The sequence below is a fragment of the Rutilus rutilus genome (genome assembly GCF_951802725.1).
Source record: "Rutilus rutilus genome assembly, chromosome: 22".
NCBI classification, from domain to species: domain Eukaryota; kingdom Metazoa; phylum Chordata; class Actinopteri; order Cypriniformes; family Leuciscidae; genus Rutilus; species Rutilus rutilus.
In genome coordinates this window covers 1,588,972-1,616,029 of record NC_140227.1, presented here as the reverse complement: position 1 = coordinate 1,616,029, position 27,058 = coordinate 1,588,972, and the positions used below count along the sequence as shown (strand labels likewise).

At 37.2% G+C, this 27,058-nt stretch overlaps 1 protein-coding gene and 1 long non-coding RNA gene across 12 annotated transcripts in view; one reads left to right on the top strand and one right to left on the bottom strand.

The window, feature by feature from the left end:
• atp2b2 (ATPase plasma membrane Ca2+ transporting 2) overlaps nt 1-27,058 on the top strand; it is a 193,273-nt gene that overhangs the window by 133,572 nt on the left and 32,643 nt on the right. For 9 of the 11 annotated variants that reach the window (XM_084394805.1, XM_084394806.1, XM_084394808.1 and 6 more), the window contains 5 exons: nt 2,069-2,110; nt 12,245-12,409; nt 12,513-12,727; nt 15,597-15,839; nt 26,579-26,820. In XM_084394805.1, coding sequence (XP_084250931.1) covers nt 2,069-2,110; nt 12,245-12,409; nt 12,513-12,727; nt 15,597-15,839; nt 26,579-26,820 — 907 coding nt within the window. The remainder of the gene's footprint in view (nt 1-2,068; nt 2,111-12,244; nt 12,410-12,512; nt 12,728-15,596; nt 15,840-26,578; nt 26,821-27,058) is intronic. The other 2 variants (XM_084394811.1, XM_084394804.1) reach the window with 1 other exon arrangement.
• LOC311281664 lies at nt 2,907-10,276 on the bottom strand. The gene is made up of 2 exons (XR_014625832.1): nt 9,107-10,276; nt 2,907-7,160 (listed from the first exon to the last, which is right to left on the bottom strand). It is a non-coding gene; the product is annotated as an uncharacterized lncRNA (long non-coding RNA).

The following is a 27,058-nucleotide window of genomic DNA, read 5'->3' as shown; positions in this document are numbered from 1 at the left end:
TCAAAAGTTCTACACACACTTGCAGTCTTTATGCCTAAATAGAGGAAATACGTCATGCAAGGAGACGAGTGGTCGAGAGCAACGACCGCAAGTGTGGGTATTTGTACAAGGCATCGATCTTCCTATCCTGTCCTCTCAGTGCATGAACCCTCTGATCGCTAACTCCTTTATTGTTCTCTTCCTTCTTCTACCCTTTTCGTTCCTTTATTGTTACGGATGCCAGCAGCAGATACACAATGTGGATCGTCCCATTGGTTGAAATAGGCCACATGACTATTACCGGAACTTAAGCACAAATTAAATACGTGATTTAGTTTTAGTGGGTAAATTTACAATTCAGAAAGAAAATCATGACTTGTTGTGTCTTTGGTGTGTTGGAATACAATTTATGATTGGAGTGTATTTGATACGAATTATAGTTTAAATGTGTGATTCTACAACAATATCCCATTAGTATTTAATTGTTAAACTGTTGCAAGGATGCATTAAATTGATCAAAAGTTACAGTAAAGACATTCATAATGTTACAAAATGATTCTATTTCAAATAAATGCTGTTCTTTTGAACTTGCTATTCATCAAAGAATCCTGAAAAATAAAATGTATGACGGTTTCCACAAAAATCTGCAGCAGCACAACTGTTTTCAACACTGATAATAATCATAAATGTTTCTTGATCATCAAATCCTCATATTAGAGTGATTTCTGAAGGATCATGTGACACTGAAGACTGGAGTAATGATGCTGAACATTCAGCTTTGATCACAGGAATAAATTACACTTTACTGTATATTCACATAGAAAACAGCTGATTTACATTACAATAATATTTTACTACTTTTACTGTATTTTTGATCAAAAAATGCAGCCTTGGTGAGCAGAAGAGATTCTTTCAAAAATATTAAAGAATTTTCCCGCCCACAAACTTTCGAACCGTAGTGTACAATAATACTACAGTATTTTTACAGTAAGAGATACATACAATATACATGTGTGTAAATATTCCAACACACACACACACACACACATATCAATTAGTAAAATACAAGTTAATGTTACTATATTTCGAACTTGTTAAGTTAAATTCCCCAATACAATAAATGCAAATTACTTTTCTTCAAAGCAATCGATAGGAAATTTATTTGCTTTTGGTATGTTCATTTTTTAATTTAATTTAATTTAATTTAATTTAATTTAATTTAATTTAATTTAATTTAATTTAATTTAATTTAATTTAATTTAATTTAATTTAATTTAATTTAATTTAATTTTTTTTATTTTTTTTTTTATTTTTTTTATTATTATTTTTTTTTTTATGAAACTAGCTCTGAATAAGAACCAGTTCTTGACTCCAAACCCTAGATTGATAGATTATTTCCTGAACATTTCGGCCGTGTTTAAGACAAGTGTTCCCACACTAGAGTACCCATGCAGTTGCACGTGTATTCGTGTGATGGGATAGATCCGTTTTCCCGATCCTCCTGTGCTGTTGCATGGCTGTTCTGTAGCAGTCCTTCTTCCCGCATGTCCAGTAGAGTCGTGCTGTTTCTCTTGTCCTTCATTGTGTTGAGTGTTTCTCTTCCATTTATCCTCCATGGAATATCTTCTGAACGACTGCTTCCCAATTCTTCCTTTATGACAAATCATAGTGACAAACCAAGATATAATGAGTGTAAAGCGATGTATACATATTAGATATTCCATGGCACTCCTGTCAAAGTGACATGAAAACACACAACAGAACATCCATTTTTGTTCTAACAAACACACATATTGCATATACTTCAAAAATCAACACAGTGCATCAAAACACATGCTATTTTATTTATTCAACATCTATATGTGGATGGTAGCTTACGCTGCATCTGATTTAAAGCCATAATACACCTCAGAACTCCATTATAAATCAATTCTGTGTTACGTATATGTGACTCACAATGATGTTGATAAATTACTCATTCTCTGTCTTCCTTTTTTAATTTGATTTCACTGTAATGTCCATGTGATGAATGTTTTATCGTCTGCTTTCTGTTATTTTTGTCCTGTGTGTGTGGATGCCTTCATCTTAGGTAAAATGCAGGATGGAAATATGGAGAACAACCAGACCAAAGGTAACCTGCTTTCACTTTACCGCTGGTTTGAGCGCTCACCATGATTTTATTCCTCCGTTCACACCGGTTCGGATGTCAGCTCGTCTGTTTGTTGTGCTTCTCATGTGTGTGTCAGGGTTCCTGTCCTCGTCCAATTCTACAGTCATTTTAATGATCCAGTGTATATTTCACCTGTAGTTCTTGCTCTGGGGTTACTTACGCCTTTGCAGACAAAAATATCCAGAGGTTTCGATTCATTTCAAGTAATTGTGAAAGTTGTATTCAAATATTGACAACAGAAATGTATTTTTCATCTATGTATTTGGCTAGCAGCTGCTTGTATTAATAAATACTTTGCGTTTAAGTTTTGTTCACAGGATAGTCTGGCTTAGGCATTGTGTGTTCGGTATTGGAATCCCATCCAGGTCTTAAAGTTCAATATATGCAAAAGGTTTAATGTTTTCAATTCTATAATGCACATACTGTATGTATGTAGTACGAGTAACTGACTGTGAACACTGTATCAATGGATTTAGACAGTTGATGCTACACATCTTTTGTTTCGTGTGTCATGGATTTCTTTCCCTAAACCTAACTATCTGGGGCGTCTGCACTCGACACCCTACTGATCTTAATATCTGTGGCGTCTCCACTCGACACCAATACCTTAAACTCTCTCTGGCGTCTGCTCTCGACACCAATACCTTAAACTCTCTGGCTCTTGCGTCTTCAGTCAACAACTGGCCGAGTTTCTAACTAACTTGCTTCCCTAAACTAGCTTCCTGCGCAGGAATAAATCGACAAACAGATCTGCAAATGTCCTTTAAATGCTTTAATCACGGCCAGGAGATCTTCCCGAGCAGTTCTCAGGGAATCTCTCCCAAGAAGCAAGGCCGGAGGATCTCAGACAAATTCCATTGAGAATCCCACCGAAAAACACATATACAACAGTTTTTATAGAATCAGGGTATGGCATAAATGTCAGGCTGCATTACATAATTTCCTCACTATTTGATTGGTTCTTCATATGCAAAACCCCTCTGTTACTAGGTAAAGCAAACTCTGATCTTGTGATTACTTATCACAAGGTTTTAATGATGACTTAATTTGTTCTAACAGACTGTCTAGTTTCACTTCCCATAACTATGTTATTTTTACCCATAGACACATACTCAGAGTCACAAGTCACAAGTTTTTCCAAAGAGTTTGGACACATTAAAAGCATATGAATTTTGTTCCTGTAAGAAAAACAAATGTTAGTTGATTAATTTAAGTTGATTAATTTAAATCCACCACAATTCCCCTCTCTGGCCGTACTAATACACGGCCAAATATTAAAATTAAATTATTCTATTCAATTTTTCATACTTGCATGATTTACCTGTAAACTAATTTACCTTTACCAAATCATCCCATTATAAGTCAGTGACTTTAATACCACCTGATATCTCTAATCATACCATGTTCCATCTTTTACTTTACAATACCTGTCAAATATTCCTTCAATCAGCATCCTAAGTTGTAATTAAAATACCACCTGTTTCCAACGTTACTACATACACATACCATCTTCCACTTACGCATACCATCTTCTACATACACATACCATCTTCTCACCTCCTTCATCTTCTTCCCAACATTCTATCTTTAGTAACAACTAAACATACCATAGTACATTGCCTTTATAACTTTAGTAGACCTTGAGCCAAGTTCAAGTATCATCTTTCTGGATTTCGAATCACATTGATCTATTAGGCCTTTAACAGGCTGATACTGCTGATTAACCATTTTTCTTGTTAGCTTTTAATTCAAGCAGGCGATTGTTTTACTTAGTAAGATCTATTTAAGCATCTGTGTAATAAAATCTAACCAAAAAAGAAATTCTTCTAGAATTTTTCATTTTTATCCCTAACACAAATATCAATAATTGTATTGTTTTGTTTCAAACAATGTCATTACTTTAAAATGAACCCAACTCTTGCCATGAGAATAGCCTTAGCTGCTGATATGCCATTTAATCTTTAATTACCTATCCTAAAATCCTATTTTTCCAGAATTAACTGATGGACATAACATGTCCTGCCTCTATTTGTTGGCAATGCGGAATAGTTCATAATGGATCAATTGATCCAGATCATTAAATCTGTAACTTCATTCTGAATTAAGAAAGCTTTTTAGAATTTTGCTTTATGAGCAAATATTCTATTTCACTGACATGTCTAAACTGTTTAGATTCATTTCAGTTTAAATTTAACATGTTTGAGTTACATTGTTCTTGGTCTAGGTTTTAACTTTGTGCCCCCTACTTAATTTGCTTTAATTCGTTGAAGACCTTTCTCAACAAAACAAGTCCATATTTCATTTCTGCAAACCGGGCTAAATAAGCAAGCACTGTTACTGCATTCCTAGATAGACTAGACCCGCAGTCACCTCTCAGATATCAAATACAGACATTAGACAATACATGAAAGGAACATTTCAATAATCACACTGGTAACTTCTTTAACTAATAATAATCCAGAAATTAAATGGTTCCCAAAATCAATCTCCTTTTGAAAGTTTTTCTTTTGCTATTGTAGCAAATGGAAACACCTAAAATATATTTAATGTAGTCATTAATTAATTGCTATAGAAGTTTACCCTATTATCTATTCGGACCTAGTCCGGCAAAGTAACTTATCCTCTCTTATTAGAGAACAATTATTACAACTATTAAATTTTTTAGCATCTATGATGTCTGAATTAGGGTTCTAAAACCTTAAAGTTTCTTCAAAAATAGTCCCTAGATTATTTATTATCTTTACAGTAATGTACCTAGTTAAGAGTCCCTATACTCTACAAAATTAAGAGATTTTCCTCTTCTCAATTTACATGTACCTGAAATATTTTCAAATTCATCAGTAATTGTTCAAATCATGAGATCTAAATACTCAAGTCCTACAGTATAGTTTGATTGAAACAAATAAAACATCAATAAACATCACACAAAATTAATTCTTATACTAAGCTTAAAACATTAGTTGGTTCACATCTTCCTCCAGGTGTGTTGATCATCTCGTTGTCCCATGGACGTTCCATCTTCACCAGGGTGATTCTTTGCGAAACGTTGCAATGGGCTTTCCCACGTTGGCAAGGGAGGAAAGTTAAACTAGCACTTCCTTTGTCCCTCACTTTACGCGGTGCGTTGTCGTTGGTGTCGGCGTTTGGGGTTGCTGAGGGCTGAGGGCTGGTTGGCGTTTGGCTCAAGCTGGTTGGTGTAGTTTAAGTCGAGATGCTTGGACGGAGGTGTCACCGCACCCCAGATGGGACCTTGTTTGTGGAGTGAACCACAAGAACAACCTGTGAATGGAGACCTTAAGTATTTTTGTTAATTACAACATGTATCATGTTGCCTGCTCGTCTGGCCGGTCGTCCTTTTTTGATGAGACCTGTAAAACTTCATATTAAACAGTAACAAGACAATATTTTATACATTTGGAACAGAATCAGTTCTGTTCGATGAGATCCATCATGACATCCTGTAAAAAGGAAAAGTTAAGTATGGGGTGGACAGGGCAAGCTTGCTTGCTCTCTGCCTTCCCAAAGTTATACACTGCACAGGTGTGGCATTGTTTATTTCTGCCATAACAATAAACCCAGCTCAGGATAGTTAGCCAAAATCATCCATGGTCGTTGTATTGTTGGGTATATTTTAACCTCTGGGGTCAAATTTTATAAATTTAGATACAGCTGTTTTGATTGACATAATTTATTTTTCTTTGTGTTTCTCAGAACACCATATTTCACACACTCACTTTCACACACTTTCACACACCCCTCTCTGGCCAGAGATTCATACATTCTCGTCTGCCATAGCAGTTTATGAACTGAATGGGGAACATATATTTATTAGGAGTGGAATACCATTAAATCTGAACGGTAACAACTTTTCCGTCAAAGCCACTGAACGTAGACATACTGTGCACAGTAAATTCCCCTTGCAACAGTGTCTAAACGTTAGGATATCAATTTTCAATTGTCCGATGCAGTCGCCATGTGTTTGAGTTTACACAGTGGACGTAAACCTAACTTTTCAAAAATCAAATAGATTAAACACTTTTAATAATAATAATCGTATAGACCTACAGTTGCAGTTGAGAGAATCAGTTCTAATTTCTCAAATGCAATTTGTTATTCTTTGCACAATTTCAATTTTCCAACTTTTTGTTGTTGCTCACAAGCTATTTAAAAGAAGATTTGGAAACCTTCACACAATCTTTGGTCCATGGACAAAAAGAAAATAACATTTCCATCTCGTACCCCTGATGATGACAGCATGTGATTTCAAAAGTTTAGAATTAGAAACATTGTTTCTATTGAATCTAGAAAATTACCTTTAAATGAAATGGAGTGACCAATATTTTTACTTTTCTAGTCATAATTTCTCTTCAGACGCCTTGTGGCCTATATTATATTTTTCTTTTCCATAGAATTCTGCAATGTCAATAACCTATTAATGCTTTTACATAACTCTCACTGCCATTTCCAGCCTTAGTTTTAACTGTATGTTAACTTCCGCTATTGAACTTCCTGCAGAAGGGCTGTTACTGACTGGTACCTACTGAAAGCAGATTCAAAGAGTGTTAGTTGAAGAATAATGAAGGATATGAAGAAATATGAAGAATTGCTGAAACCAGTGGATAATCAAAAAAACAATCAAGTTAAATAATAACTAAATTTGAAACGGTCTCTGTAGTGATCATTGAAAATGCAGCACCTAGCCCACACGGCTGATTGTCTTTCTGTGTGGATTGTCATTCAGTTGAACTTCAGGCTGATACATTGGATTGTCAGGCTGTGATGGCACTCTCCTTGGTCTGGCTTTGGTCTGCCACAAAATGTCATAATGCATGGCAAAATTGTCTTTAGGAAAAGTCTCAAGTGAATTGTCACCTTTGCAGGCTGAATCAGTCTCCCCATTCTGACCCCTCTCAGAAGTGTCAACTTCCTCTTTCAGGAGGGCGGCTGCAGGCCCCACTTCCTCTTTTATTTTTCTGCAGTCATCCCACTTTTCAAGGCAGCTGTCTGAAATCTTGAACACTCAGAGAACCGCAAAAATCAAATTAAACAGCTTAATTTCTAAAAGTCTCTTCTGGTTTACAACACAGCAATTCTTCAATTTGTTAAAAAGCTTAGTCCTTCATTGCGGAAAAAAGCAAGCACTTCTTCTTTGCAAAGACGCAGGAAAAAGCAGGAAAACTTCTCTAATTATAACACAGTGTATAATGTAAATTAAAAGAATTCTTTGTCTTTTCTTTTTTACAAGATACCAAAATAAAATGACTGTAATATGTCTGTTATGTGCTTGTTCAAATCACAATTTCTATTTAAAGTTGGTCACCCAATCTCATTCTCATACTATGCACAATGCACAAACATGATCTCAGTTAAACATAAACCATTGACTCTCAGGTTCTCCGCAATGGATCAGTTTTTTCACACTGTCTCCCACAAGGGATAACGGGATACAAATTCTAGACACCTTCAGATAGAAAGTATATTATTTAAACACGTGCATTTACAGTTTCTCTCAGTCCTTCCAACAAATTGCAAATGCTTTTGGACATGCATCAATTGGTTTCATACAACTCTCTGCTGTTTTATAACATTATCATTTGCTTATGTCATGTCAGTCAAAATTAACTATACTTGTGAATGCTGAATAGTCATTCCATATAAAACTAATAGTCCTCATTTCATTGCTTGAGTCATTACATGCAAAAATGTTGAAAAAGCTCTACCCAAAGGGAGTTTATGTTTGTTGTAAATAAGGGTGTATTTGTTCTTTTGCTCAATGCTGTGAACAAATTAGAATTGCAAAGAGCATATGCAGTAAAAATGTGAAACATACATATTCAGTGTCTTGTACTCAGTTACCTCACTAAATACAGCATTGTGTAACTTTACTGTATTTTTCAAATGGCTGTGCAAATAGTATATAGTGCTGTCTTGAGCATTTTCAGGTAGTGTCACCAAGATCTGACTTTTTTGCATTGGAAAACATTTACAGAGTAAACTGTCATAATGAAAACATGACAAAGCCATTTGATTATCTTGTTCATAAACGATGGTGTCAGGACTTTTTATCTTGATGACACTGACACTTTCATTGACATGAATACTTGCTTTTGAGGAATGAGCTCTCCATTTTGAGCAAGTGACACGCTTTTGCAGGTTATCATCTAGGTTTTGCAGTTTGTACTAATTGTTTTGAGAATTGCATTAACTGTGGCGCAAATGCAAATAGCGATGCGAGAAACGCACCAAAGCGACCGAGAAAAACCGCAATATCTTACTATTTTTTCATCACTTTAAGAGCCCCTATTGCTCAGTTTTATATATCTTATCTACATAAATACATAATTAAAGTCTAACCCATAAAAGTTTCTTTATGATTCAAAATTTCCTAATTATCACAGAATGGTTCTTCCTATTATTATGATTTATAATTTTAACAATTTCTGCAATGTTTAATTGATTTCAAAATGTAAAAATTCATAAATCTCAGGATAAAAATATTCTATTTATCTTGTTTCCACATTTCTTTCTTTATCTATATCTTTCTTTATTAACCTTTATTTAATTCAGTCAAAATCAAAGTCTTTTTCAAACAAAACTTCAAACAAAAAGCAAGTTTCAGTACTGCAGCATCTCGGGGTATTTTCCCCTCCCGGATCTGATTTCCATGACAAGTTGCTTTGCAGAAGTTTTATTGACAGCTTTTTTGAAGCACTCTTAATACAAAAAAACAAAATACTCAACATATATTAATTTGGTTGAATTTAACCATAATCATTCATTGCCCTTTTTAGCAAAGGTAAAAACATATCTTTTTTTTTTTTAATCACTTAAATCTTTTAGATGTGATTACCAGTTTTCTTCAAAATTTCACTTAACAGAAAAGCCAAAATTTTATTAAACCTTTTAATTAATTTAGAAGCATTTCAAAGGAAAAGTGCTGAGGTCTGTTTGTCCTACCTTAATACTTTAGGTCCTTTTAGCCCGACTGGAATGGTTCCCTCTGTCGAAGAGGGTTCTGCAGTCTGGCAGAGTGAAGACAACGTGGTTCCTCGCTCCCATCCGCCCGACAGAGGGACCATTCCGAGGACTCCTGGATCTGGCTCGCCAAATTGTCATGGATTTCTTTCCCTAAACCTAACTATCTGGGGCGTCTGCACTCGACACCCTACTGATCTTAATATCTGTGGCGTCTCCACTCGACACCAATACCTTAAACTCTCTCTGGCGTCTGCTCTCGACACCAATACCTTAAACTCTCTGGCTCTTGCGTCTTCAGTCAACAACTGGCCGAGTTTCTAACTAACTTGCTTCCCTAAACTAGCTTCCTGCGCAGGAATAAATCGACAAACAGATCTGCAAATGTCCTTTAAATGCTTTAATCACGGCCAGGAGATCTTCCCGAGCAGTTCTCAGGGAATCTCTCCCAAGAAGCAAGGCCGGAGGATCTCAGACAAATTCCATTGAGAATCCCACCGAAAAACACATATACAACAGTTTTTATAGAATCAGGGTATGGCATAAATGTCAGGCTGCATTACATAATTTCCTCACTATTTGATTGGTTCTTCATATGCAAAACCCCTCTGTTACTAGGTAAAGCAAACTCTGATCTTGTGATTACTTATCACAAGGTTTTAATGATGACTTAATTTGTTCTAACAGACTGTCTAGTTTCACTTCCCATAACTATGTTATTTTTACCCATAGACACATACTCAGAGTCACAAGTCACAAGTTTTTCCAAAGAGTTTGGACACATTAAAAGCATATGAATTTTGTTCCTGTAAGAAAAACAAATGTTAGTTGATTAATTTAAGTTGATTAATTTAAATCCACCACACGTGTCACAAAGATATAATTGGTGGTGGAGGCATTACTGGTTTATATTGCTTTAAAATGTGGCAAACATTGCACAAGATGCATTAAGCAGTGGAAAACTGCGTCTTTTGCCTTAAAGGAAAATATCACCCAAAAGAAAAAATAAGCAAGGAGTCATTCCACGTCATCACTTACTCACTCTTGTGTCGTTTCAAAACTGAATGACTTTCTTCTGCTGAACACAAAAGATGATATTTTGAATAATGTGCCGGCTGCTCATTTCCATTCAGTTACAATGAATGAGGCGTTCAAGCCTCAAAAAGCTATAAAAGTATCCCAAAGGTAGTGCATAAAAATGTTACATAATTTTTATTATTTTATTTTTATTTTTATGATTTTATTTTATTATTTTTGTTTTAGTTTTTATGAAACCAGCTCTGAATAAGAACCAGTTCTTGACTCCAAACCCTAGATTGATAGATTTCCTGAACATTTCGCCTGTATTTAAGACAAAAGACAAAAACATACAGATTTTTAAATGTTTTTTCTTTTTTTTCTTTTTTTAAAGTTTAATCTTGGTTCATGCGAACATGAAAGGGAACATTCCATCTCATCATTGTTCCAAGTTCAAACATTATGGGAATGTTACTTTTGAATATTTCTCGGAATGTTCTGAAACAAGTCGTAACATTTAAAAAACTTTAGGCAAGGCAAGTGTTGAGAACATTATTAAAAACCAGATGACGTTGAACGGACGTTCTGTGAATGTTACTGACAGAATGTTTGTCTCACAGAAGAAAGAAAGTTATAAAGGTTTGAAGCAAAATAAGGTTGAGTAATGATAGAACTTTAATTTTTGGGTGACCTGTCCCTTTAAGATGTTTGTCCCATTATCCCATATAACTCGATACCCAGCTTGTGTCATCAGATCACATGAAAAGGTTTTTCAGTCGTCTCTCAACCATGTAATGTTACCGGGATTGGGGTTTAATCCAGTTCCTGGATAAATGTAAAATTCATTTACCTCCTCACGTTTCCTTTGATCAATGTAGATATTCAAAATAACATATTTAAATTGCTGGTTGGCTGAATTTGGTTGCAAACCAAAGTAATTAATTGTACTTAAAATAAAAGAAGATTACTGGTCCTCTTGAAATGTTGACTTCTATTGGAATTTTAAGTGCACTTGGTGGCTGGTAGCACATAACGGTCATTCATATATTGGGCCCTATATTGCTCCCTGCGCAATTGACTTTGTACAGCGACGCATGTTTCATTCCTATTTTGCACCCGACGCACAGCGGACTTTTCCCTCCACAGACGCACGTCGGTAAATTAGGGAATGAACTTGCGCTCCCGGGGGCGGTTCAGCGAAAAGAGGAGGCGTGTTCCGGTGCAAACGTTCCCTGGTGCTATTTTGCAGTTTCAGAAAACAATTCCGCCACTGACCAGGAGAAACCTCGTCTAAAGTCAGCGGCGCGTTATTCAGATGCTATTTTAAGGGCGCATGCTTGACCATAATGTAGCGTGTGCACAACACACACACACTTTGCTTCTCTCGTCTACACAGACACAGTTCACATGTTTGCAAACCGTACATAATTACAAGGAAAAATATTCCACACGAGGGAAATCATTGTGGTGTCCATGAAGGTGTGAAAAAATAGGCATAAATCTAGCTTACACATTTACCCAAATTATCATACGCCTGTTTAAGCGAAGCTAATTTGGGTGTGTTTCTCCGTCCCCAATGTCACTTCTCTGTGTTTTACGGCCGTGACGAGAACGTCGGTCTCCTCGGCTGTGAACCGCTCCTGGCGTGCGTCTGGCAAATCCGCCGTTATAACAGCAATCCGCCATGGAACAAGCACGCCTGCTCTTAAAGGGAATGTGAGATGACGCTCTGATTGGTTTATTTCACGTTACGCCCAAACCACACCTATGAGTAATGAAGCTTCAGACCAACACATTTTAGATTAGTGTCGGGCGCAAGAGTCATTTATCCCGCCGGTATAATAGCAACAGCGCCCGAGATCCGCCCACAAAGTTACTTGCGTTTCGCGTTTGATACTTGCATTTCAGATCATTAAAACAGGGCCCATAATGTTAACGAGTTACTATTTATATACAAACAAACATACAAAACCCAACAGTAGAGTTCAAACTCTGGTTTATTCTTATTTTGTGATTCCCTCACAACGAGGTCCAGCATTAATTATAGTAGTAGCAAAGGTTGGACGGCCCATTACCGACGTGTGTTTTCTGTGGTCTTTACAGTGAAAAAGCAAGATGGCGCCGCTGCGATGGAGATGCAGCCCTTGAAGAGCGCAGAGGGAGGAGAGACCGATGACAAAGAGAAGAAGAAGGCCAACGTCTCCAAGAAAGAGAAATCCGTTCTGCAAGGAAAACTGACAAAGCTGGCTGTGCAGATCGGCAAAGCAGGTGCTGCGTGTTTTCAGGGTGTTTGGAGGATTAGGAGTCTACAGGTTTGGCGCTTTATCACAGTGGAGCTCTAATGCCGTGTTTAATGTGATCTGGTCCTCAGGTTTGGTAATGTCTGCCATTACAGTCATCATCCTGGTGCTTTACTTCGCGATCGATAACTTTGTGCTTCAGAAGAGGCCGTGGCTGCCAGAGTGCACTCCAGTCTACATTCAGTATTTTGTCAAGTTCTTCATTATTGGTGTTACAGTCCTGGTGGTTGCGGTTCCCGAAGGCCTTCCGCTCGCCGTGACCATCTCTCTGGCCTACTCCGTGAAGGTACGTGAAGAACACACACTAGTTTACTAGGATTAGTTCACTTCAGAATTAAAATTTCCTGATAATTTACTCTCCCCCACGTCATCCAAGATGTTCATGTCTTTCTCTCTTCAGTTGAAAAGAAATGAAGGTTTCTGAGGAAAACATTCCAGGATGTTTCTCCATATAGTGTCTTCAATGGGGTCCAACGGGTTCAAGGTCCAAATGTGAGTTTCAGTGCAGCTTCAAAGTCTCGACACGATCCAGATGAGGAATAAGAGCCTTATCTAGACAAACCAGCGTTTTAGAACAAAACATTTAAAAATATATACTTTTAACCACAAATGCTGGTCTTAACATTACGTAATCTCATTGGAAAGGTGAGGCGGTAACCTGACGTAGGCGGAAAATGTAGAGCAGTGTGAAAAATCTCAGTTTCTCCTCCAACTTCAAAATCGTCCGACATCGTTGTTTTACCTTTTTTATTTATTTTATTTTTTAAATGGTGTTTGACTCGCTTCGTAAACACTGGGTCGGTACTTCCGCCTACATCACGCTTGACCTTTCAACGTGATCATGTAATGTACGAGCATTTGTGGTTAAAAGTATATAAATGTGTATTTTGTTCTAAAATGTGCGCTGGTTTGTCTAGATAAGACTCTTATTCCTCATCTGGATCGTGTCGAGACTTTGAAGCTGCACTGAAACTCACATTTGGACCTTCAACCCGTTGGACCCCATTGAAGTCACTATATGGAGGAAAATCCTGGAATGTTTTCCTCAAAAACCTTCATTTCTTTTCCACTGAAGCAAAAAAGACATGAACATCTTGAATGACGTGGGGGAGAGTAAATTATCAGGAAATTTTAATTCTGAAGTGAACTAATCCTTTAATACTTTGACATTAAATTAACCTAATGAGCTGATTACCCAGAGAGCAATTTTGGGCATCGTTGGAACACTTTTAATGCCAACACTGATTCAGAGTGTATCCTGTTCACATTCTTGCATCCGTCTGCACTGTTGTTATTTTTTTGTTTGTTTGATTTTCATTATATATGCCAAGTATTTGTATTTTATTGTTTTTATGGATTCACCTATTAATCAGCCAATAATCGGTATTGGCTGATAAAAGCTATTATTTTCACTGTCGGCCAATGGCAGATTGTTTAAAAACAGCCGATGATCAGGGCCGATTATATCCTGTCAATCAAAAGCGTGCAGAGAAACATGTCAGACTGCAACTCTTCATGTGTGTGAAGAAAACGTCTCTTCTGTGAATTTAGGGCTGTCGCAGTTAACGTGACAATATTGCATTAACAGTTAAACAATAGCGACATTAATGCAGGCTTTATTTGACCCTAGATATCACCCATAGTTCAAGCCATGATTGCCAGGTCCGCATTTTTCCCCACACCAATCTTTATTCGTAGCGCGCTTCCCTTCCGATGATGGCAAAGAGCTTCGGGTTTTCTTACTTCTTTCACACAATTGCGACTTTATAACACACAATTGCGACTTTATATCACACAATTGCGACTTTATATCACACAATTGCGACTTTATAACACACAATTGCGACTTTATATCACACAATTGCGACTTTATAACACACAATTGCGACTTTATAACACACAATTGCGACTTTATATCACACAACTGCGACTTTATATCACACAACTGCGACTTTATATCACACAATTGCCACTTTATATCACACAATTCTGACTTTATATCACACAATTGCGACTTTATATCACACAATTGCGACTTTATAACACACAATTGCGACTTTATAACACACAATTGCGACTTTATAACACACAATTGCGACTTTATATCACACAATTGCCACTTTATATCACACAATTCTGACTTTATATCACACAATTGCGACTTTATATCACACAACTGCGACTTTATATCACACAATTGCCACTTTATATCACACAATTCTGACTTTATATCACACAATTGCGACTTTATAACACACAATTGCGACTTTATATCACACAATTGCGACTTTATATCACACAACTGCGACTTTATATCACACAATTGCGACTTTATAACACAATTGCGACTTTATATCACACAATTGCGACTTTATAACACACAATTGCGACTTTATAACACACAATTGCGACTTTATAACACACAATTGCGACTTTATATCACACAATTGCCACTTTATATCACACAATTCTGACTTTATATCACACAATTGCGACTTTATATCACACAACTGCGACTTTATATCACACAATTGCCACTTTATATCACACAATTCTGACTTTATATCACACAATTGCGACTTTATAACACACAATTGCGACTTTATATCACACAATTGCGACTTTATAACACACAATTGCGACTTTATATCACACAACTGCGACTTTATATCACACAACTGCGACTTTATATCACACAATTGCGACTTTATATCACACAACTGCGACTTTATATCACACAATTGCCACTTTATATCACACAATTCTGACTTTATATCACACAATTGCGACTTTATAACACACAATTGCGACTTTATATCACACAATTGCGACTTTATATCACACAACTGCGACTTTATATCACACAATTGCGACTTTATATCACACAACTGCGACTTTATATCACACAATTGCGACTTTATATCACACAATTGCGACTTTATATCAACTTTATATTGTTTATTTTTCATTCTGTGGCGGAAACAAGCTTCCATACAAATCAGCTAGAGGGTTATTATGTAGACAGCTGCTCATATAGATAAAGTAGACAGTGCATCACAGTTTTTAGGCATATCCAGAATGCACTCTACCACAACATGTTATATTAGCTGGTTACCTGTAAATATGACTAATACTTTTTTTGTCTGCGCTGATAGAAAATGATGAAGGATAACAATTTGGTCCGCCATCTGGACGCTTGCGAGACCATGGGCAATGCCACGGCGATCTGCTCAGACAAGACTGGGACGCTGACCACCAACCGCATGACGGCGGTGCAATGCTTTGTGGCGGATTTCCATTACAAGACGATCCCAGAGCCCAGCTCCATCCCAGCCAAAACCCTGGAGACACTGGTCAATGCTATAGCCCTCAACAGCGCCTATACTACTAAAATACTGGTAAGAAATTAAATCGCTAACACCAGTGTTTGCAACAATAGACTTTAGTGTTAATAATGTATAAACTCAAGATATTACTCATATACACTGCCAGCCCTGGCACCAAAGACGTTGCAGACTCTTTTAGCCTTTAGTTTTTTTCTAGATTACAGTGTGCATTCGTCATGTCATTTTTTGGCTTATGCAACATCACAACATTTATTTCCATCAAGAGTTGCATTAATTTTTAGACTCTTAAGACTCTATCCTAGACTCTCCAAATGGCGGCTTTCTTTTTGGCCAGTCAGTGTAATACATTAATAATACATTAATAATACAGTGTAATACAGTGTAATACATTAGCACCACAAGGTCAGCAGAAATATATGAAACGTCACCCTCATGTCAGTCAAACCCTCTAAAAGCCTGTTCACACCCAGAACGATAACTATAAAGATAACTTTAACGATAACTATATTAGCATAAACGTCAGCAGATGATATCGTTCTGTTTATTATAAGCCATCTGCCGCTTAAAATGCCTTAAAGCAGGATGGATTCTGATTGGCTGTCAATGTTTTTATCATTCATCATCTTAATTTTTATGGTTACAGTTATGGTCCTCGGTGTGAACAGTTCTTGCATTTTTGGAACACTATGTTTAGCAGAATATTAACCTCTGAAAAATAAAATAAATCACCGTTATAGCATCACAAAAAAAAATGTGTCATTCAAATGAGGACCTTATTTTACTCTGTGTATTAAAACCAAAAATGATTCAGCTAATTCGAGTCACTGCACCCTTAAGTATTGCTATATCCGTTCCATTCAGCATCGCACTGAAAAATTAATATCTACACTCTTAAAAATCAAGGGTTCTTTATTGGCAACTTTGGTTCCATAAAGAACCTTTAAAGGGGTGGTTGATTATGATTTGACTTTTCTAACTTTAGTTAGTGTGTAATGTTGCTGTTTGAGCATAAACAACATCTGCAAAGTTACGACGCTCAAAGTTCAGAGCAAAGGGAGATATTTGCTTTTACAGAAATCGCTTTTTAAGGACTACAACAAACGGCTGGTAGAGACTACACCACATTCCTCCAGGGTTAGTGACATCACCAACCCTAGAATTTGACCCCGCCCCCTGAACACGCAGTCCATGTTGAGAAGAGGAAGAGTTGTTGTAATCGAGCTCAAACTGGAGCATCCGTCTTTTCACATGCAATAGAAAGTCACTCTGTGTGCATCTCACAACAGTTCCTATACAGCGATCTATAGATTATCATGACAGAATATGCTAATTGAAGATAGTTAACTCTGATCAGCAACATAAATTCATCAACTAACCATTCAGAGACGTTGCATTCTACGTGTTGTCACTTCTTCTTGAGTCTCTCCATCTTTGTCTGACTCCGGTTTAAACATAAAAGACAGAACAGTTTCTGATATTTTCGTGTGTGTGTGTGTGTGTGTGTGTGTGTGTGTGAGGTAATCGGAGCTGCTAACACACATGAGCTCTTGAAGCTCCGCCCCCTGTGCCGGGAGCAGCAGCTCATTTGCATTTAAAGGGCCAGACACAAAACGGTGCGTTTTTGCTCACCCTCAAAAAGTGACGACTTTAACATGCTGTATAAAAATATCTGTGGGGTATTTTGAGCTAAAACTTCACACACACACTCTGGGGACATCAGAGACTTATTTTACATCTTGTGAAAAGGGCATTATACCTCCCCTTTAACATCCAAGAACATCATTTAACATCCTTTTCATTCCACAAAAAGGTTATTTAGATTTAATCTCACACTAAGAAAAATTAGTTAGTGTTCATTAGTTAACATTAGTTAATGTATTAACTAACATGAACTAACCATGAGCAATACATTTGTTACAGTATTTATTAATATTTGTTAATGTTAGTTAATAAAAATCCAGCTGTTCATTGTTTGTTCATGTTAGTTCACAGTGCATTCACTAATGTTAACACAACCTTTTTAGTATATGTTGAAATTAATATTAACTAAGATTAATAAATGCTGTAGAAGTATTGTTCATTCTTAGTTCATGTTAACTAATGAACCTTATTGTAAAGTGTTACCGAAATCGCTGAAAGTGTATCATATTAACACAGCGATGAAATCCTAGTTTATTGGAATTAGGACTGTGTTTGTCTTTTCATGTGTGCGTCTCCATATGTGTTCTTTGACAGTCAAGAACGCTGCAGAATAATCTCTGTGTATTTTGGAGCGCCAGATTGGGTTGGTTTCCATAAAAGAACAGTCTGGAAACAGTCGAGACAATGAGTTATGAAAAAAAATAAAGAATCAACAAAAGTCACAACTCTTGGTTCTGTGAGCTGGAATCAGATCTGTTCCTGATCTTGCTTTGAGATGCCGATGAGCTGAAACAGGCCTAGCGAACGCCTCCTCTCAGCAGACTAGCACAACGCACTGAACTCGTCCCAGGAGACCGGCTCTGAGAGCTTTCAGAACCAGACACAGCATGGATAAGCATATCATTCCAGACATCTTGTTTTAACATAGACTGAAATGAGCAGAACTCTTCATCCCGTGAGAGATCCAGCAAGCTACCATGCTTTACTGCTACATTACGTAATTAATGCATGACCTGCTCCTCACCCGAAACTCAAGAGCGGCTTCACAAACTTTTCAAAGCCTCCTTCCCAACTCTCCCTGAAGAACAATCCTTCATTAACCCTTACGCTGCGCTGAAAATCATTCACCCAATCTGGTGTTCCAAATCAATAATGGCCAGCCTTTCAAATGGCTTTTAAATCTCTCGCTATGCAATATTATCATCAAATATTGAATTCAATCTTTTTGTCAGAGTGTTTTCTCTCAGTTAGCGCAGGTTTTGAATTAGGTTCTGGAACTGGTTGATCGCAGGCCTCATTGATCTGAGCTCTTGCACCTCAGTTTCTGAATGAATAAAGTTCACTCAAGCTTATTCACTTCAGGCGCATGTGTTCAGATTAATGAGGTCTACGATCAATCAGTTGTCAAAACCCGTGCTTATTGAAAGAAAAGAATTTGAGAAAAAGATTGAATCCAATAGTTTGCAACAGCATAGCATAATGAGAGATTTATAAGCAGTTTTTGTAGGCAAGACATTTTTGACCAGGAACACAAAGCAAGGTTTTTGACAAAAAATGTTTTAGTCCAGTGTGGTAACATTAACTCGTAGTGGTGTAACAATATATCGTGTCACAATATATCGCAATACAAACATGCGTGGATAGTGACAATATGTATTGTCTATATACTGTAGTTCACCCAAAATGAAAATTACTGTGTGAGAAAAAATTTAAGTTTTCAGAGTTTTAGTGTCAGAACTACATTGAACTACTATATAATGTTGAATATAATGTATAATAATGCAGTGGGGGAATATGTGTGTGTCCTGATAATGCCAGATGTCTGATGTTATCAGTAAAAGTGGCCTACATTATTATAAATATATCTAGTCAGTGACAGTGAAAGCATATTCATCTACAATAATTCAGTATTTTCAGCTTCAGAATCATGAATATTGTTATTCTGGTGTCTCTATTGTCCTGTGCTTTGGGTTTCAGCACCAAGTCCAAGTCTATTCATTTACACCCACAATGAAATACCAAATTTAGCATTTTAATCAACAGTTCATTTTTTGTAAACCTTTGACCATATGTCTTGGAGTATCACAATAATATCGTATCGTGAGTTCAGTATCGCGATATGTATGGAATCGTGACATGAGGGTATCGTTACACCCCTATTAACTATCATTATTGGGAAAAAGAAAAAGCATTGTTTCCGACCTAAATGACCAGAACACAACCAGAGGGAATGTCATGCTCTCAGGCAGAACGGCTGCCCACCTAATTTGAAGCATCTTTGCAATGTTAAATGAAACTTTTACCTGGACTTGATACAGATTTGCCATTCATAATGCATGTAGCGTGTCTCACCGGTATGCAGCCACGGAAGAGTTAGTGGAATCCTGCAATGTGAGTCGGACACATGGCACAGGTGATGAACACGAACACTGATACTGCAGCCGGTAGTCTGAGCTCAGGTTTCTTTACCACATGTTCCATCAGACCTTCTGGCCCTGTGATTGGAGAGGTCAGGTCTGACACTGATGTCATGTTCCCAGGATCCCATCAATTCTTGATCGGAGGTTACATGTGCGTATGTGGCAGTGTGTGTGTGTGTGTTTCAGCACTGTTCTCTAGGTCATCGGCTACGCTGTGTTTTGTTAACTCTGGATTCTTAGTTACATCAAAGACAGTTGCAGTTGGACCTTCTTACATCTTTTTTAAAGGTGCGTTTGAGCACAAATGATCAGTTTGGGGTTTACATGTTGCTTGTGTTTTATTAATGCACAATTATTGTGTTCTCCCTGGGAATCTGGGAACAGCTCCATTACCTTTAAAGGCCCACTGAAGTGCCTTGGATCGCGCAGCTTAGTTTGATGCGCTGATGTAATTTCCACTGAAACAGGAAGATAAGGCGGGACATATTGAATGACTCCTCCCCCTTTTCAAATAGCCAATAGCGTTTAGTTTACCTCACAGACTGACAGCACCATGGAAGCGAATCCGAGCGCTGATGACACGCTGGATTCAATAGTAGAGGACGGTGTGAATCAATTCAAGCCATTTCAGACCAGAATAAAACTTGAGCGTTTGAGCAACCGAACACACACTCCAACACATATTGCTCTGTGTCTGTCGACGGTCGCTTTGGCCAGGTGGTGTTTATAGCACAGGGGGCGGAGCTTCAGATTCTAGAGAGCATTTGATTGGACAGAAGATGTGATGAGAAGCTGAAGTCTGCGGTGATGTCATAAAATTCGTTATCCATTTTAGCGGAAGTGAGAGACTGTAATTTTTGAATGCTTATATCTCCTAAATGTGAATTTTGTCATTGTTTTGGAACAGACCAGCTTATTCATAACCTTAAAGGGATAGTTCACCCAAAAAAGAAAATTAGCCCATGATTTACTCTCCCTCAAGCAATCCTATGTGTAAATGGCATTCTTCTTTCAGACAAAATACAATCAGAGTTATATTAAAAAATGTCCTGGCTCTTCCAAGCTTTATAATGGCAGTGAATGACTGTATATTTTTTGAAGTCCATCAAAGTGTATCTATCCATGATAAAAGTGCATCCATCCATGATAAAAGTGCATCTATTCATGATAAAAGTGCATCCATCCATGATAAAAGTGCATCTATTCATGATAAAAGTGCATCTATTCATGATAAAAGTGCTCCACACGGCTCTGGGGGGTTACTAAAGGCTTTCTGAAGTGAGAAGCGATGTGTTCGTGTAAGAAAAATATCCATATTTAAAACTTTATCGACTAAAATAACTAGTGTCCGGCAGACGAGCAGATCCGTTTCCTCGCTAGAGAAGCGTTCGGTCTTTCCACTTGCAAATTCCTCCTTGTAAATAGCGAATCCGCCATGGCACGAGCGCAACCGGCTTTTAAAGGGAATGGGAGATGAGACTCTGATTGATTTATTTCACGTTATGCCCAAAATACACCCATTACTTATTAAGAGAATAGGGACAACCCTTTTAGACCATGCGCCGGGACAGCCAACCATTTTTCCCGTCATTAAACAAGGAAAAGTGGATTCGGACACGCCCTAAGTGTACATTTGATCCGTGCGCTTTAGACCATGCGCTTAGATCCTTAAATCCTAGGGCCCTAAATGTGTTTCAGGAATATTTCTCAGAGTTGCCCATCTCTGGTGTATATTATCATGAACCATGTTTTGTTTTCTAAGGGTTATGCTTAGACAAAATGCCTGCTACTCGTTATATGCTGGAAAAAACTGCTCCTTTGTAAAAACTAAATGCTATTTTGGGAGCATTTTTTCTTCGTGCCCATGACAAGGTGAAATATCTTGCTGTCTCGTGTTTGATAAGTTGTGACTCATTTTGGGCAAAGTCGATTGTCCGGCTGCAGCCTCTCCATGTGGTTCAGAGACTCTGCCAAAGCCTCTCCGCGACTCCTCTCCTGCCACTCACTTATTTAAAGGGATAGTTCACCCAAAAAGAAAATTAACCCATGATTTACTCTCCCTCAAGTCATCCTTGGCGTATATGACCTTCTTCTTTCAGACGGATACAATCAGAGCTATATTAAAAATGTCCTGGCTCTTCCAAGCTTTATAATGGCAGTCCATAAAAGTGCATCCATCCATGATAAAAGTGCTCCACACGGCTCTGGTGGGTTAATAAAGGCCTTCTGAAGCGAAGTGATGCATTTGTGTAAGAAAAATATCCATATTTCATATTTTACTACCATATCCATATTTCATATTTACTAAATTACTTCATATAAATTTTTATATTTCTACTCCTACTAATATTTTTAATACATATTTTACTTTATAGACTAAAATAACTAGCTTCCAGCAAACAGCCTACGCAAGTCGACTTACACTAAAAGAGTAACACTTGACCCGACGCACAACGTAATGACGAACGTGGAAGCGCAGAGGATAGAGAGAAACACACCAGTCACGAATTAGAGTCTAAAACAACAAACTTTAAAGAGGAATGTGGGCAGAGCACTTTTGTGCACTTTTATGATGGACAGATGCACTTTTATGATGATAGATGCACTTTTATGATGATAGATGCGCTTTTATGATGGACAGATGCACTTTTATGATGGACAGATGCACTTTTATAATGATAGATGCACTTTTATGACGGACAGATGCACTTATGATGGACAGATGCACTTTTATGATGAATAGATGCACTTTTATGATGGACAGATGCACTTTTATGATGGACAGATGCACTTTTATGATGGACAGATGCACTTTTATAATGATAGATGCACTTTTATGACGGACAGATGCACTTTTATGATGGACAGATGCACTTTTATGATGATAGATGCACTTTTATGATGGATAGATGCACTTTTATGATGGACAGATGCACTTTTATGATGGACAGATGCACTTTTATGATGATAGATGCACTTTTATGATGGATAGATGCACTTTTATGATGGATAGATGCACTTTTATGACGGACAGATGCACTTATGATGGACAGATGCACTTTTATGATGAATAGATGCACTTTTATGATGGACAGATGCACTTTTATGATGGACAGATGCACTTTTATGATGGACAGATGCACTTTTATGATGGACAGATGCACTTTTAAGATGATAGAAGCACTTTTATGATGATAGATGCACTTTTATGATGATAGAAGCACTTTTATCACGATAGATGCATTTTTAAGATGATAGAAGCACTTTTATCACGGATAGATGCACTTTTATGATGATAGATGCACTTTTAAGATGATAGATGCACTTTTATGATGATAGATGCACTTTTATGATGGACAGATGCACTTTTACGATGGATAGATGCACTTTTATGATGATAGATGTACTTTTATCATGGATGGATGCACTTTGATGGACTTTAAAAAATATAAAGCCAGTCACTGCCATTATAAAGCTTGGAAGAGCCAGGACAGTTTTTAATATAACTCTGATTGTATTTCGTCTGAAAGAAGAATGTCATATACACCTAGAATGACTTTAGGGCGAGTAAATCACGGGCTAATTTTCATTTTTGGGTGAACTATCCCTTTAAGCCAGTCAGCTTTGGCAAAACGCCTCCCTCATGGCCTGTCACTGTCAGTGTAGGGAATGCTGGGAAATTAAAGAGGTGCTATGAAAATGACCTTCTAGGAGACACTGGTGGCCCCGCAGTGAGCAGGAGAAGAGAGCGAGGGCCCGTGTGGAGATCAGGAGCCGAATGGGGCCGTAAAGAGGAAGTATTTGCTGCCAGTGCATGTTTTGCCATATGTCGTGGTTCATAGGAGTGTGTGTTGACCAGGGAGAGGACAGCTGTTCAGGAGAGCGTTCAATGCCAGCGCCTCTCTGAAGGTGCCACGAAATCCGCATCAAACGCATGAGCAGTTTTGAATGACCCAGGTGAGAAAATATGAGATATTATCCACCATATTCCTGAAGATCTTACTGCGTATTGATACTTCCGGTTTGGGGAACTTCCATTCAAAAAGACTGAAACGAATCGTTTCAAATCATAAAGTTGGCCTACAAATATCACAGGTATCTCACTTTTTAGAGCTTACCGTACGTCATTTTACACGGCACATCTAAGGTGTAGACATAGTAAAGCTAAAATGAAGAAGCTTCAGGTGGCATTTAATGATGCATTAAGAGTTCTGCTTAAACTCCCAGGGTGGACAAGTGCAAGCCAAATGTTCGTATCTAGTGATGTCCCTACGTTGCATGCTGTGGTAAGGATTTATATGTATAATTTCATGTGTTGATTGGGTGATTCGAAAAATACAATCATAATTGTCTTAAATGATCCAACATTAAATGATACAAGGTATTCCTCCTGGTTCTGGAAGCACTGGAACTCAAGTCTGTATGTTCTTTAATATTGTTTGTTGTATATAAATCTATGTTTGCATGTTATTCTTTTCTTTCGGTTTCTTTACTTTGTGATATGGCCCTATGGGTGTGGAATAAAGAATTCATAATCTTCATAATTTTAACCGTCAGTCTGACTGAATGAGCTGTCAATTTCCCTTCATGTTTCATGAGAGTAACGTAACACTTGGTATTTTAATGTGACGATATAACAAGAATATCTACGGCAAGAGCTCTTTTCAGTTGCTGGATTCTTTTCCTCATGATTCTTTTCTTTCTTTTTTTCTTTGCATTCTGCTGTAATAGTATGAAAAAGGACAATACATATAGGCTACAGCACATTTGTGGTCTGTTCTCCCAATTTAATTTATGAAATATCCCATTAATAATTCACTGGAATGCATGAATCTCTCGTTTTTCTCCTCAAATCCAGGTTTGTTTTCACAGGTAAATACAATTTATTATCAGTCAAAATGACAGAAATCACTTTGAAATAGTATCCCGCAATGCTGAAGTTGATGAACATTTTTGATCAAGGCAACGCATGTTAAACCATTCAGATACAGTATTACTACAGTGTGTCATGAGTGTTGTCGAGAGGCCTGGAGAAGTTTAGGAAGACTCAGTACAACGGAGTGGTCAAAATGCCAGTTGTGGTTTATTTGAGAAGCTGAAGATGTAGTCCACATAGTGCACAAAAAAAGAAAAAATGCTGTGAGCAGCAAAACTGGCACTAAACAATGTCTAGTCCACAAAAATATCAGCATGTCTCACCTCAGACATGTTCAAGCGTTTGCATATACACAGGATTCAACATTAAATATACAAGTTTCCCCCCAAACACTAGTGGGACAACCATAAATATGAGAAGTACTGTAAAAGTAAATCAGTAAAGTTAATTTTTTCATTTCAGCATTTCTTCTCATAAATAAATGAACAGATTATACAATTAAATTCCCTGAAGTAATTCTAGCAAAATTCAGACATGTTTGATTAAACTGCAGATAATGAGATTTGAATAGGTTTTGTGAAATTAAATTTCTTTTTTAAGCTTTTTCAAGCATTTAAATGTCATTATATCAGTTTTATCTGTAATCGGTTTAAAGAAGGTACTTTCCCTTTGAAAGACAATTGGATCATATGTAGAGATGTTTAAAGAACAGAAAAGTGACTTGATCTCCAGCGATTGAATCTGTCAACGCAAACGAGCCTTTAACTTCGGGAGAATGTTCGTAAGTAATAAGTGGACTAAAAGTAACTTTGGACAAGATGCATCTTTGCAGTGTAAAAGAGGTTATAAATAAATAAATAAACAATCCAGCATGCTAAAGCATGAAAAAAATGATACACACTGTATATGTATATATTACAATTTCCATAGAAAATGAAAACATTGGTTACATTTTGAATCCTTAAATCCCAGTGTCAGTGAGAGATTGTGTAAAAGTGGTCGAGGAGATTCCCTCTTTCCATAAAGTGCTTTGAGTGCCGAAAAAAAGAGCTATATAAATGTAATGGATTATTATTATTTTATTTTTTTTATGGATTATTTAAAAAAAGAAAGAAAAAAAAAACTGGTACTGCCTTATATTAAACTGGAAAGGTCACAGCACTTGCATATTGTTGTCCTACTGTTAGTTGAACTGCTTCTATTGTTCTCATTTGTAGGTCGCTTTGGATAAAAGCGTCTGCTAAATGAATAAAGTTCATTCACACTCTAGAATGAATTCTACAAATCAAAGTTTGATCGGAGTCTATATATAGAGCAGTTCCTGATGAAGTTTAATATTTTGAGTTTGAGATTTATAACAAATCCAACCCAGAATGACTGAGGAAAATTAATACAGCTGCTGTGCAAAATGCTGTAAAAATAATAATAATAATAATAATAATAAAAGTAAGAAATCACATATTCTCCTTCTGTTAGGCATCCAAGCTGTTGATACGACTGCGATGAATTGCAAAGAAACTGTTATGATCCCCAACATTAATAGAATTTAATATACATTTAATATTCAACAATAATATTGTTATATCTGCCTGCAATGACACCATTATATAAGAACTGGACTGAGCTGGACGATGACATCACTGTTTTCTCCAGAGCGGCTGTATATATAACTGAACTCAATTATTAACAGCAGAAACAAACTTTGTTGCATTATTATCTCTGTGAAGCTGCTTTGAAACAATCGATATTGTAAAAAGCGCTGTATAAATAAAGCTGACTTGACTTGACTCTAATGCAGTATGTAGCTTGTGTATCTGGTCTCTGATTCCTCTCTGGTGTTCCCACCGTTCCAGCCTGCGGATAAAGAGGGAGGTCTTCCCAAACAAGTGGGCAACAAAACCGAGTGTGGCCTTCTGGGACTGGTTCTGGACCTGAAGCGAGACTACCAGACCGTTCGCAACCAGATCCCCGAGGAGAAGCTCTACAAGGTGTACACGTTTAACTCATCCAGGAAGTCCATGAGCACCGTCATCAAGCTTCCCGACGGAAACTTCCGGATGTACAGCAAAGGAGCGTCTGAAATCATCCTTAAAAAGTGAGCGGCTTCCATCAGCTCTATGATGTCGATCCACAAAGCATTGCAACGTCTCGATAGCAAATGGAAGGTCGTTATGTTGAATTACTGAGCCTGGAATGATTTAGATGTGCAATTTGGTGCAGATTCTGATATGGCAAAAAAGTGAGATGAAATTCTGATGAGATCAGACTATTGCATATCTAAATATCAGTCGTCACCCATATCTGCCAATAATATGTTTTAGTAAGATGATATT